This window comes from Mus pahari, chromosome 18 (assembly GCF_900095145.1).
Source record: "Mus pahari chromosome 18, PAHARI_EIJ_v1.1, whole genome shotgun sequence".
In the NCBI taxonomy this organism is placed as follows: Eukaryota; Metazoa; Chordata; class Mammalia; order Rodentia; family Muridae; genus Mus; species Mus pahari.
This window is the reverse complement of record NC_034607.1, coordinates 10656960-10674217: the sequence shown is the minus strand read 5'-3', so window position 1 is coordinate 10674217 and position 17258 is coordinate 10656960. Positions and strand designations below refer to the sequence as shown.

Below are 17258 nucleotides of genomic sequence, written 5' to 3'. Positions count from 1 at the left end.
AAAAAAAAAAAAAGAACTGACTGATGGCTGTTTGGGGAGGGAGACTCCGTTTTCTTTGGGGATGGGGCTCCTGACAGGCTGTCCGTGCCCCAGTAGATAGTCCTACACTCACGTACCTACGGGTGCATGGACTTAGTGGGCTTACAGAAAGAGCGCATGAAATTGGGAGGGAAAGGTGATGGGGGAAGGGGGCTGTTGGGAGAAGTTGAAAGGGGAGGGGTGAAGGGCTGTGGATTTGATCATAACGTTTCGTATGCACGTATGAACCTCTCCCCTGTGCTTGCTTCGGCAGCACATATACTAAAAATGAAGCTCTCTCTCTCCTTTTTCCTCTGACGGCCTCCAGTAACTGTGGCAACCTATCCACTACATTCCTAGCACGAACCACTCAAACCACGGAATTAAGTCCACTTCTCAGAGAGCCAGAATGAAACATGGACAGATGCTAGTCATTGCCGGTACAAGCTATTAGCTTATCCCATACAAGGAGTCGGGCTGGCAGCAAAGAAGACCCTAGCAGGTCCTCAGGTGCTCAGACTAAAGCAGCAGAAACTAACTACACAGCAGAGTGGAGCCCACACCTCACTGTTACTCATTAAGCAAATATTTTTCAAAGTGACCCAGGGCTGCAGGAGGGCAACACGCCCGTTCCCTATTTATAACATTTCAATTTGCTGGGGTGTCTTTCCATCTCAACCGTGGCACCATGGTCCGTCAGAGTCACACCATAGGAAAATGTTCGCCCAGTGTCTCCACGCCCTCCCCTTTCAGCTCCCACACACTGTGCTCACAAGCACCAGGAGCTTTGGCAAACCATTCAGGTACCACTGTAAAACTCAGAAAATAAAACTGGCATGCTCACCTCTTGGGTAAAACTATTCCCTTTAGAGAAAGCAAACATATGGGAAATTGAAGTGAACCATCCTGTATCCAGCACTTGACAGAGAGGGTTAAGTGTTTGAAACTATGCTGAGCTTGATTTCACTCCTCTCTCCAGAACATAATAATGGGCAGATGAGCAAAAATTCTATCAAAACTTATTCTGGAATCTGTAAAATGGGACTAAAGCTGTCATGTCCGGGACTTGTAAAATGTATGCTATCGTGCTTTACAGAAGATATTCAATGCAGTAATAAGGACCATTTACATAGTATAGAAATGAATATATTACATAATACTTTTTATGATATATAAATTAAATAACATCCAAATATAAAGGGTTACCAGCCATTTGCTTAGCCCTCCTCCAAAGACCACTAGCACAGGAGCTCTACTGACTTCACAGTTGCTCTCTTGAGGGCACATGGGCACACGCCATGTTCTTGTCTAACTCTATTAAGCCCGTGTACCTTTTCCCTCCAAAGAGATTTTGCAAATGGTGCCAAGCAACAGATCCACTGCTGTGGTCCTGGTTGCAGAGAGCAAATGGAAAGCTGTCTAGGCCTGTCTCATAGCTCTGCTAGCCTTGTTCTGACTTGTCTACGTGCTTCCCTTCCGTTCTTTTTATTTGTCTTAGACCTGCAATGTGTCATGCATAGTCTGCAACCATTCTGAAGAGAAGATGAAAGGACATGGGACAGCATCCTGCCAGCTTACCCAGGTCCTGCTTCACCCCACACCTTCCTGAGAGCCTCCTGAGCACAACTTTCCTAACACTACAGACATGTTGCCTCCAACCAGGACACACGCAACCCCCACTTTGGCTCTCTTCATGGATGTTGATTGCACATCTGCCTTCAGTCAACAGCACGGTCATCAAAACCTCTCTCCATAAGCAGAGGCCCCACCCATATTTCTGGCCATCTGCCAGTCTCCTCCAGGTTAATAATCACTGTCCATCCAGGTGGCAGCCTTCAAGCCAATTTAAGATCCTGTTGATTTTTAGGTATTTGACAAATACAAACACTGGAGAAAGCCAGTGTTTATCCATGATCTCTCGCCCCTATTCCTAAAGAACACAACTCAGTGGCCTCTAATGCAGGAGCAACCAAGTCCAGCCTCCTGCTGACACTCAGTGGACCAAGCTGCTCCTACTAATGGCTTCAGTTGTGATTCTGTCCATCCAATATTTCTGCATCTCATGTTCCAAGCAGACTCAACTCCAAATGACCACCGGATACCCACCAGAGCTCTGAGTTAATCTGGGCTCTTCTAGTCACAGAAGAGAAGCACCTGAGTTTGCCAAGAAATTGCTGGTGGTGACCTGGCATTACCGAAATTTGCCAGGCCTGTGCAGGGGGGAAGCAAGCCAACAGAGTATTAGTACTTTCTGGAAAATAGGCAGAGCTGTTTACGCAAGGAACAGTCACTCAATTCGTCCTGGTCCTTGAATAGTCTGATGATGCATCTCACCATTTCCCGTCACCAAAAGAAAATAATAATAATAATAATAATAATAATGGTGAACTTTATGTAAGGCAATTATAGTTTGCATGCTGGCTGAGTTAGCACAGAGCCAATCTGCAGCTTTTCTACCAAACCTCACAAGAAGCTTTGCCTATCCTCAAGATGGAGTCAAGTGCAAAAGTCAAGATGTGATGTCCCCAAATTCCAAAGAGAAGACACCAGATACTCACTAGACCCAGCTCCGAAGCCAAACCCACCCCTGACCACTGGGGAAGTCAAACTACATCCCCCTCCCACATATGACTTGCTTTATCTAATTGGTAGACATTGTCCAAATGTATAAAGTAGTCAGTGGACCTGTGCCCATGTAACTACAGGAGGATATATATAATATATATATATATATATATATATATATATATATATATATATATATATATTATATATATTCTTACTATTTGAAAAAATATTTTTCTTAATTGCTTAGTTGTCCTGGAGGCTCTGTCTGTCTGTCTTTCTGTGACTAAACCTGAGAGCCTGACATATACAGTAAGTCTGAATGAGAAAGCCTGACCCTACTCTACACTTTGTGGGGATAACTTATGGGTTAAAATCAGGACTTGTGGACTTGTTCAATCCAGTAGAAAATCTAGGTTATTTGTTCCTCCTCATTAACAATTTCCCATAAGTCAACTAGCATACATCATTCCAAGATTGGAAAGTTTTCCAAAATAGAAGTGCTTTTCCTCCTCTGGCAGATCTCATATTTTGAAGATGTGAACATCACATCTGTGTCTCTCTCGGGGGTCTCGCATGCTCACCCATTGATCCATTGACGCCGGCCACTTGTTTCCTAAGCCACAGAAATGAGCTTCATGCCCAGCAAGGTTCTAATCCCACTTCATCACTGGGCTTCCACTGCCTAGGATCCCACCTCTGCACCATGTAGATTCGGTAAAATAGTCACTTCCGCCGTGTAGGCTGTTCTTTCCCTCGGCCAAGCTGTGTGGGGTGTGTTAGATCAGTAACAGCTTAGGCTCCCTCCCAGCTTCCACAGTCTCAGATGCTATGTTAAAGTATATCAAAGGGAGAAAGCCCTCTGTATGCCCGCCAGCTCTGATTTCATATTCTAATTGGATTTGTCACCAAGCCCAGGACTTGAGTGCCCCACCCCACCCCAGATGACCTCACACGCACACTCCTGCCCAAGCAGATAGTCATTTTCTGTGATCGATGGAACTCGGAAGGTAGAACTCGGGAGCAGTGGCCAACAGGGACACTTGGGACCCTCTAGGCAAGGTGACGTGTCTGATGATGTGTCCGACCACTTCCCATCGGCAAAAGAAAAATAATAATAATAAATAAGGTCTTTTTTTTTTCTTTTGGTGACCAGAAATGGTGAGATGCCAGCTGCCTAGAAAAGGGGTGGCGAGACAGCTGGACAACCCATCGTGTGGAAATCTCTTCCTTTCTTCCCTTTCCTCTCGACAGCCAACCTATCACGGACCAGCCTTGCATGACTCGAATTCATGACGTCATTTTCCAATCGCTGTTACATATGTGTACCTGTGCATAATACATATGCACATGTGTTATATTCGTGCCCCTATACATGTGTGTGCATATGTCTGTATATATGTGTATGTGTGTACATATTGTACACCCACATATGTATTCCTTAGCAGCCCATACTTCTAATTTTTGTCCAGGGCTGGGGCCCTATGAGGTTACCCACTTCTGTGTTAGCCATGTCTACTGGCGTTATCCCTGCTCAGATCCTGCTCAAGCAGCCGTGCTGTTGAAAGTCCATGAGTGAGGCTTCCTGGACATTTCCAGGAGACACGATCTCACAGCCACTTCTGTTCCTCCGGCTTTTAGAATCTATCCACTCCCTCTTCTGCTCTGCCTTCTTCCCTGTGCCTTCGGTGCAGGAATTCTCAGTCCGTGGACAACAGCAGTTTCCAAAGCTCCAAATCCAATGTCTTGACCAAGGAGGTTGCTTCCCTCCCTTGACCAGCCCTTGCAATCCGTCTATCTGTAGAGTCAAACCGAGCTCCCTAAATGCAAGGGGCGTCTCTGACTGCATCCAGCAAGTCCTTCTAGGACCATCCCTGAACCACCACAGATCCAAATGTCTCAGTTACAGAGCTTTGGGCCTGGAACCTGTATGCTGTGTTTCAGTTTGTAACTTCCAAACGTGACACGGTTTCACATCAACACATCAGCAACAGAAATGCAAGCAGCTAGACTGACTCACTCCAAAGGTCCTCGTGAACGTCTCACTTATATTCCCCAATTAATCAAGCCACCGTCTCAGCTACCAGCCAGCAATCCTTCTCTGTCCTTACACTCACCAAACGACTTGAAGTTGTGAAACGGGCAGTGTAGTACCCGGGTGAGAGAGAGTAGGAGGCGAGGAGTTCCAGCCCAGAGTCACCACATCCTACAACAGACCAGTGAGATTCTTGGAGACTATTTTCTCACCCATAGAATGGAGGCGACACCTGTTTGACAGGGATGGTGGGATACTCTGTGTAAATTAGCTCGCTGCTCTTTTGACAAGTTCATACAATAGGTATGCATATCAGAGCCTATAGTAAGCTTTCGTGTAGCTAGCTCATCATGCTAATAAAAAAAAAAAATCCCATCAAAAAAAAAAAAAAAAAAAAAAAAAAAAAAAAAAAGGAGCCACAAAAACAACAAAGACTGATATGAAAAAAGTGGGAGAAGGGCAATTGAAAGCCATCATTATTTTTTTTATCTAACCACACTGTATATACACAGCATTAACCTTCCTCCTGTATCCCCCATTAATCTTCTAGGTACCTCACACCATGTTTACTTGAGCAATCCTACCTGGTGTCTGCCGTTAATGCAGCCAAGATTACCAATGGGGCCAATTCTCCTGAGAACAGAGTCACCGGATCACTGTTGTATACAGAAACAGGGCCCGTCCTGATGACTGGACCGTCCAAAGTGGGGATGGAGGAGGTCATCGCATAGCTCCGGATGGTACCTGGCATATCCCCACATTCCAGGATGGTAGGCTCACCCTCCTCCTACTCTATCAATTTAAATAAAGCCCTTTTGCCATAGTTACCAGGAAATCAAGGGACCCTGTAGTATCCTCACCTTGAGATTGTCTCTAAAAACCCTTCATAAACTTCGTCTAAGTGTCAAACTTATACTGTCAGGTCATCAGTTGCAAATCTGGGTGCAATCCGTGCGTACGTTGAGATTGATCATTTAATAAAAAGAGCTAGGTCCTTCCTGGGTTAGTTAAAGCGTATGTATGTTTTTACAAGGCTGAGAACTTCAAGGACCTATTTCATGCTAAAAGATAAAAAGAAATTCCAAATTACTACTACACATTGAGCACTAACTTCAGACTGGATGTGAGTGGACTGATCTACAAGGATTGTATCTGTGTGGGGCAGGGGCACGCAGCAGTATACGCTCATCCCTGAAGCAGGTCTAAGGCCTTTGGAGGGAACTCAGCAAGGGACCTAACTCTGGTCATTAGGATCAGTGCTTCCATGAACTCACTCTATCTTAGACTGTCAGTTCAAGTCCACGGACCCAGAGACTCTCTGATGGTTTACTATCCACATTTGTTTAAAGGACTTGGACTCTGCCGCTGTTATAAAAAGACAGAAAAGAGTCTCCCAAGGGACACTGAAATTTACCTCATAAATGCTAAGAACAACAAACTTTCTTTAGTCTCTCTCTCTCTCTCTCTCTCTCTCTCTCTCTCTCTCTCTCTCTCCTACTTCTTCTCCTCCTCCGCCTTCTTCTCTCTCTCTCTTCTTCTCTCTCTCTCTCCCCTAAACACACACACACACAGAGAGAGAGAGAGAGAGAGAGAGAGAGAGAGAGAGAGAGAGAGTCAGAGAGAGTCAGAGAGAACCAGAGTGTCTGTAGAATGAATTCCCAGGCCATAGCAACTGTCATGCCTTGGGCTGGAAGCTGTAGATCTTGGCTGGCCAGGCAGTAAGCCCTTTGGGGGAAGGAGACAAGAGGCCTGCCTTCCCTTACACAGCCCAACCATGAAAACAAGCTCTTCTTTGTTTTTGTTTAGTTTTTAGTTAACAACCTTCATCCTCCCTGCAGGGATGAAAGACATGATTGGTTTATGGCGTCTCAAGGGTCTGAATTCAAATTTTCTTCCACCTAATTCCCCACTTGGCCCCAAGATTGGAAATAAAGGGCCAGCTGGGGGTAAGTTTTGGACAAGGGATGATGTCAGGCTTTGATCAGATAAAGTGATGGAGGATTGCGATCTGGGCACGCCCCAGATTTGGGTGCTGAGAGAGCCTGCATCATCTTGCGTGGTGACATGTCTAAACACAGAAAAGGAGAAATAAGAAAAAGGATGGGGAAAATTAATCCTTCTTTATGTGGCTCTTTCCCCTCCCCCTCTACTGAGAGCCACAGAGCCCCGTTGGCTCCAAGCCGGTGCTTTAGAGGCGCCTGGGTCTCTGGGTCCTTCTTCTCCTCCTCCCCCTCGCCAACCCCCACCCCTGCTCCTTCTTCTTCTTCTTTTGGCGTGCAGAAATAAGGACCCATCTAAGCCAAGAGGGAGGAGAGAAGCGAGGAAGCTGAAGCAAGGGGTGGCCTGCGCCCTACTCCGGAATGCCTCGCGCGCGGAAGCATGCAGCAGTTGCTCGCGTCCGGAGCGCACCGGTCCGGCTGTCTCCACTGCGGTAGCATCCGGACATGACATTGCAGTAGCGACAAAGGAGCGGCCACAACCGGCAGCTGGCTACTGACAGGACTACTCGGGCCTCGCACCGCTCCGAGGGTCTGGCAGCGAATGATATTGGGGTGAGGCTGGGTGTTGGGGTGCGAGATAGGCCGAGTCGGGGGCAAAAACCCTGAAATGCGCAGGACCTCGAGGCGGACACCTCTCGCGCCTCCTTCAAGCATCCAGATTGCAAGAAAAATAATTCTTTAACACTCACTAGCCTTAGCTCACCACACACACACACACACACACACACACACACACAAATGATGTAGTAAGAGTCCTCCTCAGTCTGGCTATTGCCTTGTAACCAACCCTTCCAACCCGGCTGGTCCCACCGCGCGCCTCCGGCACTACGGGCCCGAGGACCCGCCCGGCTCCCGGACACAGGCTCGAACACAGCCGCCGCCACCCTAAGGTCCCCTCCTATCGCTCACCAGGAGAAGAGAGCCGGCGACCATCGTGGCTCCGACTTGGCCGGCGGTGCGGCTGCAAGAGGCGAGGGCGGTGATGCTGCTTGCCGGGATCCCCATGGCCGAGTCCGGGGCTCGCAGCGGCGCCCGGGGCGCTCGGCCCCACGGCAGCTGGAATCGGTGGCTGTTTCTGCCCAGCGCCGCATCCACCGCCGCCTCACGGGCGGTGAGCCCATCTACCTCCAGCAGCCCATGTGCACTGCAGCAGCCAGGCGGCCAGGCGGAAGAGGGAGGCAGCAGGGGAGGCTCCGAAAGGCGCTCAGCACCTGCCCAGGGGCGCTGGCGCCCGGGCGGGGAGAAGCAGGCGCGCTCGCAACCCGCGCCTCCCGGTGCTCTCCAGCGACAGCGGTTGCGGAGAACCAGGGAGCAGGGCTAGCCGCGACTGTACTAAAGAGCGACTTCCCATAGCGAAGCTTCCAGCCACTATCAAGCACTCGCCTCCTCCGCTGCCTAGACCGACCGGCGAGGGACTGAGTCGGATGGCCACTCAGCTCGGGGACACACGTGGTGGCGCCGAAGGGGCGGAGAACGACCCTTTGTGATGTCACCCGGGAGGAGGCCGGGCTCTTTGTGCAGATGGAAAGAACTCAAGGCGCTCCAGAAACCGAGGGGGAAGGAGAGGGTGCCCCTTGGCGTTAGCTGGAGGAATTGCGTTTGCTTGTTAGTCCTGCACACAGCCCTCACCCCGACTTAACTTTAAAAAGAAAAAAAAAAAAAATTCCAAGTAGATTGTATGTAAAGCAGAGACTATTTTCTTTTCCTAACATAAATATTAACAACAGCCAATATAACTTGCGCATAATGGCGCATGCCTGTATTTTCATTGTCAGGAAAGCTGAGGAAGGAGAATTTGAAGTTGGAGGAAAATTCTGAGCTACACAGAAAACTTCTATCTCATGCATACATGCATGCATGAATGAATGAATGAATGAATGAATGAATGAATGAATGAATGACCTGAGCATAACGGTGCCATTAAGCACTCTGTAGAATGAGATATGAAATTCTCCAATTCCGGGCCAGCCAAAGTTGGAGTTCCACACAGGCCTGGCTTACAGAGCAAAATCCAGTCTCAAAAATCAATCAATCAATCAATCAATTAAACGATCTAGAAAAAAAAAGTAAAAACCATGGAGCTTACATCAACTGCCAGACACAAAGAGACTTGTGTGTTGGTTCCCAAACTCTGCTGTGTTTTGAGGTGTCCTGGGGTCTCACACTGGATCCAAAGGAAAAAGCAAGTGTAGTCTCAGCGTTTATGTGTGGCTCCCTCGGCTTCCTGACTGCGGATCCGAATTAACCAGCTGCCTCCTCCTCTCCTCTCCTCTCCTCTCCTCTCCTCTCCTCTCCTCTCCTCTCCTGCAATAACTGTGTCCCTGAAACTGTAAGCCAGAACAAATCTCCCCCTCTCTCAATCTTGTTGGGTATTTGTTCTCAGCAGTGAGGAACCTGGATAGAGACAACACTAAGCATCCCTGACAGGGAGTTGCCATGGTAGGAGCCCTAATTCCTTCCTTGCCGGTTAGTACATTGAGAGTTGGTTCTTTTTCTCGGCATTCTTTGGAAGAAAGAGATGTATTTAAAAATTAATATGAAGATTAATCCTACTGTAATCTTCTAAACATCTGCCAGTTAAAAATTAAAAAGATATTTTTTTAAAAGCTTGACCATAAATCCTGAAGGGGAATGCTATAATATTAAGTTTCCAGTAAAATTTTTTAAAGTTCTGAAAAATACTATCCTTAAATACAGAATTATGTGAAAGGGGGGTGATATTTCAACTTGAAATTCTCAAACTCTCTCCGAGATTTCCAAAAGTGAAGGGGAGTTACTATGTCTTCGTGTATAATTGAGCCAATAAATTCTTCCAAACTTCAAATTAAACTGGGCGTGGTGGCACACGCCTTTAATCCCAGCACTCCGAAGGCAGAGGCAGGTGGATTTCTGAGTTCAAGGCCAGCCTGGTCTTCAGAGTGAGTTCCAGGACAGCCAGAGCTACACAGAGAAACCCTGTCTCGAAGAAAAAAGAAAAAAAAAAACTTCAAATTATTGGCCACCACAATCCAAAGGTCTTTTTGTTTAAAAGGGGGGAGGAAAAGTGAGCTATTAAAGAAAAGGGGTCAGCTGATAGCTTGCAAACAAATATGAGTTACTTGAGGCAATGTATGATTTGTTCTTCCAAGCTGGGGGAGTTTAACTTGGGTAAGTGCGGTTCTGACCTGTTCATTCTCTTTGCTCTATTGCTTTCATATTCCATGAGGTCCTTATGGAGCACTGATCATCTGAATTCATTTTTTCTCTGGGTTTGAGTTTGGTTTGGTTGGCTGGCAGCTTTTGGGTTTTGTTTTAGACAAGGTCTTGCTGTGTAGCTCAGGTTAGCCTCTAGTGCATGGTTATCCTCCTTCATCCCCACCTGACTTACAGACATGCAATCACTATGCCTTGTGATGCATTATATTCAGCTCATCTTGCTCACTGCTAATTAAGTAAAAAAAAACCCTTGGTATTTTTCAGCACAAACAAAAAACAAAAATGTGTCTATTGAATCTAGTTAGAATATAAAATGCTGGTGAGATAGTTCAGCGGGTAAGAGCACTGACTGCTCTTCCNAAGGTCCTGAGTTCAAATCCCAGCAACCACATGGTAGCTCACAACCATCCATAATGAAATCTGAAACCCTCTTCTGGTGTGCCTGAAGACAGCTACAGTGTACTTATTTATAATAATAGATAAATCTTCAGGCAGGAGCAAGTGGGGCCAACCAGAGCGAATGGGGTTGGCTGGAGTGAGCAGATGTCCTAAATTCAATTCCCAACAACCAGATGAAGGCTCACAACCATCTATACAGCTACAGTGTGTATTCATATACACAATATATATATATATATATATATATATATATATATATATATATATATATATATATATATACAATGCCATTTCTCTATTGCATGTTTAAAATAGAGAAATGTCTTCATTTTACACTGTAAAATGTTTTAATTTCTTTACAACCACATATTCAATATGGCATACAGATGTCCCTACTTACTCATAAATGGTGAATATGCAACCATAAATAATGGATTTTCTGCCTAAGCTCCAAAGAGAGAGAGGTAGGGATTAATAAGGCATGACTATAGCTAAAATGGAGAGGCACCAATGAGACCAAGCCGGACAAGACCAATCTCATCTTTGCCGTAAAATAACTGCCTCTGATCACCAGCCGAATTTAAACTTCGCATACTTCTTCCAAAACTGTACAAATCTGGTTTCCCAGCCTCGAGCTCATCACCCTTAAAACTTCCCATTTCCTTGGTATATCTCCAATCAATGCATTTTCCATGTTTCCACTTTTCCCCCCATTTTCTAGTTAAAGCTGCTGTGTGCTGAAGGCAGCAGTAGTTTTGCCATCTTCTCCTCTGTTTGTTATATTTCTAAACGCTATCCCGATTCTTCCTTTCGGAAGCTGTAGGAACTTTTCAGTTTTAAAAAGTGCGTGGCATGGGTGGGGATCCTGGAGAGATGGCTCCTCAGTTAAGAGCACTTGCTATGTCCTAGCAAAAGGGGAGGAGAGATTTAAAAGGGGGGGGTGAGACTTGAATGAGAAGGGGAAGAATAAAATAGAGGGAGAGGAGGGAGGGGGCATAAATAAGACTAAGTGTGTTTGAAAAGGCCAAAGGAAAAGTTTATTTTGTGCTTGCTTAAAAATACACACATAACGGGGCAAGGCTAAGTGGTTAAAAGCAGTAGCTGCTCTTGCTCAGTCTCCATCACTCTCATGGCTGCTCACAACTGTCTGTAAATCCAGTTCCAGGGGACCTGATGCCCTCTCCTCTGACTTTCTCAAGCATCAGACATACATGTCCTGCATGTACATGGATGTGGGCAAAACATTCATACGCCTATAATAGATCTCTAAAAATAACACATGCATAATACATTTATAAATACAAGTGTAAGTGTATGCATATAGTGCACACGTGTGCTTTAAATGGTGTTACACCAACTTGGGCTATAATGCTCCCTGCAGGAGCCATAATCTATCTAGTACCATGTATGAAAAGACTCCATGTTGTTGGTCAAAGAAGTCCCAGCAGCTTCTGTTGTTCTCTTTGTTGCCTCCCAGTCCGCGACATTAAGCGCGTATGGCTAAAGACAACACACATTTTGGACACAGGATTTGAAGGAATCAAACTGAAACTGACCTGGAAACCTCTGTGAGGACTAGGTCTCATGGTAAAACGGGAGAAAAGCCACCATCATCTCTAACTCCAGTTCCAGAGGACCTGACGCCCTCTGCTGGCCTCTTTGTGCATCAGCGGACCTGACGCCCTCTGCTGGCCTCTTTGTGCACCAGCCGTGTAAGGGGTGCACTCAAGACACCTAGGCATATAAAATGAATAAATAAGTCTCAAAAAAGAACAGAAGAGGTCATAAATTATGGAAGGGAGTGGTTTGGGGGAGGAGCCAGGATAAGTGGGGTGGCAATGAGGTAAATACAGTATTTGTGTATGAAATTCTCTAAAATATTAACTTAAAAAAAGAATATCTGCTGCTCTTGCAGAGAACCTGGATTTGATTCCCAGCACCCACATAGCAGGTCATAGTCATCTATAACTCCAGTTCCAGGAGATCCAGCAACCACCTGCTCCTGACCTCTATAGGCACCAGGCATGCACAAGGTATACATGTATACATACAAGCAAAACACTCACACACCTAAAACAAATAAGCTTTTTTTTTTTTTTTTTTTTTTTAATGGAGGTCCACACGACATTTGGGTGTAACCAACTGCTTTCCGATGGGATGTAAGGTCTGCTCTGTAGGAGAAAATTTGTGTCTAGTTCTGTAAATCTATTCAAAAGCCTATGATAGGCTGAGCTATGGTGGAGTGGATTTAACAAGACTAAGGTTGAACACCAAAATTGTATGAAGCCAAGTTCAGAGGAAAAAAAGAGCATGAAACGTTGTCTAAACAGGAGGGAAATGGTTGTGTATCTACATGCCCCGTATATAGGTGTATGTAGGTGTATGGCACTGTTGGGTATCATAGATACAGTAAGAATCTTTCTTTCCTTTGAAAAGCCCACCATCTCCTCTCCAGAGGAAAAGGATAAGAATCCTTAAGAGGGCAGGCATGGTGGCTCACACCTTTAATCCCAGCACTCGGGAGGAAAAGGCAGGCAGATTTCTGAGTTTGAGGCCAACCTGGTCTACAAAGTGAGTTCCAGGACAGCCAGAGCTATACAGAGAAACCCTGTCTCANAAAAAAAAAAAAAAAAAGAGTACCCCATAGCACCAGGGGATAAGTGCCTGTCTATCATAACGTTCGAGGTCCAGGGTTCAATACCCACCTCTGCAAAAGGAGAGAGGGAAGGAGAAAGGGGGGAGGAACAGAGAGAGCATGTGTATAAGTCAAGGAGTGCAGCTACAGCATAGGTAGGCATGGACTGTAGGAACTGCCACTGTCCCCATGATAACCCACACACCCTATTTTCAGCTGACAGTGTGGCTGCCCAGAATAAGAAGATGCATTTTCTACCCCTACCCCCCACCCCCAGCACTGCATGTGGCTAAAGATCTGCCCAATCAGAATTGTATGTTTATTCCTTCTAGAAAAGTTCCCACTGGCTAAGGCTGAGGAGTTACCATCAAGCCATTCATATGGAATCTCTGAGATTGGCTCATCTTAATTCAAATTGACTTCTATCTCCTGGGGTTCTACCCTTCTGCTCAGTCAAGCCTCTTTCCTGGATGGTCGCTATTCCTCCTGCTTGTTTTTCTGTGGTCTCTCAGTCCTTCAATAAATCGATTATTTGTGTGCTAAAAATTAAATCAATCAATCAATCAATTAATCAATCTTTGGGAACTTTCAGGAGCCATGTCAAATGGCACTTTACCTACAGAACTTTGTCTACATTTACTGTACGAGACATAGACCCTTTTCTACTTTCCCCTCACGTGGCTCAGACATGTCGTGTGTGACATTATCCTATGTCCAGTTTACATCTACGTGCCTCAAAGGTCCTCAAAGGCAGAGTACGTGTCTTAATTTTCAAATCCCCATAGTCAAAACTGGAGGTAATGACCTCGCTCAATAAATATTTGTTAAGTGAAACAGTTTGGAAAGGTTGGCCGCAATGGAGGAGTTAACACATGGGATATGCCCGGCTTTTCCGAGACTTAAACATTCTAAGCTGTGTACAAACAGTAAAGCTTTCATCTAGGATATACCAATGTCCTGCTCAGTCCTGGACTCAGATTAGGCAACTTCTCTATGGCTCTGATTCCCTACGACAACTCACTTAACAACCTCCTGTTCTTTGGCCTCCGATGGAATATCCACCCTCTAGTGGCACATAGCACAATCCAGTGCCTGTGCACGCATTTCATCAGGTCCCCGTGGCTACGGCAACAAAGACTCTTGGATAAGATCAAGTGGGGATAGCACTGCAGAGACACCCTTGCTCTCAGGCTTCCTTCTCTCTTGGATGATAAGGAAGGGATGATTTGAAAAGCAAGCTGACCAGTCTAACCGGAAGGTGTGACACCTCCGTTTTGCCCCCTAGAACAGTGGGGTGATTCTGCCTAACAGTTCCTGAAACAATGCTGATCAATAATAGGTACAACACTGTGCACAAAGATGCTTGCCTAGAAATACTCGTCCCATGTGCTCTTGGGAGTCCTACCTGTAACTTTTCATTTTTAACCAAAAGATTGAGGGGGGGAGAGGTTATTATTGCTTGTTTTGTTTCTCTGAGTCAGGACAGGGTCTCATAACATAGCCTTTGTTGACCTAAAACATGATTTGTAGAACAGGCTGGCCCTGAACTTACAAAGATCTGTCTTCCTCTCTAGTGATGAAATTAAAGGATGCACAGATAAGTAGAGATTTATTTTTATTTTTATGTGTTTGTGTATGTGTGTGTGTGTGTGTGTTTGTCCGAGAGAGAGAGAGAGAGAGAGAGAGAGAGAGAGAGAGAGAGAGAGAGAGAGAGAGAGAGAGAGAGAGAGAGAGAGAGAGAGAGAGAGAGAGAGAGAGAGAGGATGTCTTCTGTGTATAAGTATTCTCACAGGCCAAGAGAGAATGTCCAATTCCCTGTAGCAGGTTGTAAGGTTTCTCCCATGACCCCAGTCCCCTGGATGCAATACATGCATCTTAGCTGTAGACACCCTAAATAGCTTAGCCATCTCTCCAACCCTCTATTACCTATGTATGTATGTATGTATGCATGTATGTGTGTATGTATCTTAGCTTGACTTTCACATTAACCAACAGTGTGGTTTAGGATAAATCTCTGCACGTCCCTGTGTCTATTTGAGATAGCTTTTAGACAATTTTCTTTTTATTTTTACTTTTGTGTTTGGACTGCACGTATGTATGTGCCCTATGTGCGTGCCTGGTACCCGAAGAGGCCAGAAGAAGATGTCAAACACCCTGGACTAGAGTTACTGATGGTTGTGAGCCACCTTGTGGGTGCTGGAAACCAAACCATCGTCCTCTGCAGGAGCAACAAGTGTTCTTTACCAATGAGCCATCTCTCTAGTGTTAAGCTTCTTTAAATGAAAGATGATAAATATGGTCCAAGAGTGGGGCGGTGATCAACCCAAGGCTTCATGCATGCCGGGCAAGCACTTCGCCGTTGAGCACTCCCTGTTTCTAAGTCATTTTTATATCCCTCCTACTACTGAAATTCTAGAACACTAACTGGAAAACGTCCTATGGATGTTTTCTCCTGGCTATGCGTTGTGTAGGCTGCCTGAAGACGAAGGAGAGACAAGAGGGAAGAAGGAGCTGTTTGGACAGGAGCTCCGAGCAGATGCAGGAAGACTTAATCTGTCTGCCATTAGAGGTGTCTCAACACAAACCCATACCGTGAGGGGATTTACACTTTCATCTCTCCGATTAAAGATGGCTCCCCTACTTAGTACTACTCTACAAGTTGTCACCTTGATACAACCTAGAGTCACCTGAAGAGGAAATTTCAATTTTCAATTGAGAGATCTCTTCGATTGTGTTGGCCTGTGGCCATGTCTCATAGAGGATGTCATGATGGACTGATGTGGGAGGACCCAGCCCACTGTGGGCAGCACCATCCCTAGGCTAGCAGGCCCGAACTATATAACAAAACGAGGTTCATCATTCCAGAGAGTCAGCCAGCAAGCAACACTCCCTCATGGCTCCTGCATCCTGGCTAGAGTTCTTTCAGTAATGGACTATGACCCGGAAGAGCAAACTAAACAAGCCCTTTTCTCTTCAAAGTTGCTTTTGGTCAGAGTGTTTTATCAACAGGAAGGAAACTAGAACAATGACAAACATTGAGCAAAACAGTAAAAATAAATGTAAAATATACATATGCATAAAGAAATTAATATAATCCAAGAGACTTGGTTGTCATTTGCAGCACATAAATTCTTTCAAAGACTCGGGGGAGGGGGGGACACAAAAAACCAGGAAATTTGACATGCTCCTCAATAACCAATAGGCTAATGAAATAGTTAAAAGAGAAATTAAGAATTATCTTGAGGCAAATGGAAGTGAAGAGGCAACATAGCCTGTGAGATGCTCAGAGTTTTCAAGAAGTGAGTTTAGATCAATAAGTGCTTACCTCAAAAAAGAAGAGAGATGTGAAGAAGCAGGTACTGATTTAACTTAAGGGACTGGATTTTGAAATTTTGAAATATTCCCTTATATTTTAAATATCAGAGAATTAAGTTTTGTTTTGTTAAGGAAAAAGAAACTCTTATTTCTAATCTAAAGAATTTGCGATGGGCAGAAAATTCGTACAATGGTTTAAAGGCACTGTCTCCTAAAAGTTGTCTTCTAACTGACACATACTTCATGGTGCAATCCAGCCTACATACATACATACATACATACATACATATAAACATACATACATACATACATACATGCATGCATACATACATACATACATAGAGAGAGAGTGAAAAATAATATAATACAATATAACATAGCATAAAATAAAACAAAAAAATTGGGACCTCATCAGTTAAGAACACTTGCTGTATGACCATGGGAACAAGGGTTCAGGTCCCAGTGCCCACCTCACAAGCCAGGCAGAGTTTTACTCATGCCTACATCAACCCAGAAATTAAGAAGTAAGCGACGGGAGGATCCCTGGGGCTTGCTGACTTCCTGGCAAAAAGCAATGAAGCCCAGGTTCAGAGAGACACCATGTCCCAAAGGAATAACATCGGTGGTAATAAAGGAAGACATACAAGTCCCTCTGACATAAGATCACACAAACCTATGTGCATAACCATGCCTGCGTACAACACACTCACAGTTTTTTTAAAATCAAAAACCACAGAGGTAAGCCTTCGTGTTATATCTGAGTTATCTATTCCTGCCTGCCCTCTGGATGTAACTTAAAAAGCCACTGTCATTGATTTAACAGCATCTATCCCAGAGTCAGTAAGGCTGCCAGCAGAGTGACCACCGACATCAATACAACTTGGTATCTGCATTACGGCCTGTCCTGCAAGATCCAGAGAACACCAAAGACTAGAAAGAAAAATGGTAAGAACCAGAGTTAGGAAGAACTACAATAAAAATGAGGACTATTGCCTGACAGTGGTGGCGCACGCCTTTAATCCCAGCACTTGGGAGGCAGAGGCAGGCGGATCTCTGAGTTCGAGGCCAGCCTGGTCTACAGAGTGAGTTCCAGGAC

The 17258-nt window shown here is 45.2% G+C and overlaps 1 protein-coding gene across 1 annotated transcript in view; it reads right to left on the bottom strand.

Moving 5' to 3' along the window:
* The window catches only part of Tnfrsf21 (TNF receptor superfamily member 21), a 71116-nt gene extending 63196 nt beyond the window's left edge, over window positions 1–7920 (bottom strand). The window contains exon 1 of the mRNA XM_021218076.2: window positions 7528–7920. Within this exon, the coding sequence (XP_021073735.1) occupies window positions 7528–7623 (96 nt within the window). The 5' untranslated portion in view covers window positions 7624–7920. The remainder of the gene's footprint in view (window positions 1–7527) is intronic.
* Window positions 7921–17258: the final 9338 nt, after the last annotated feature.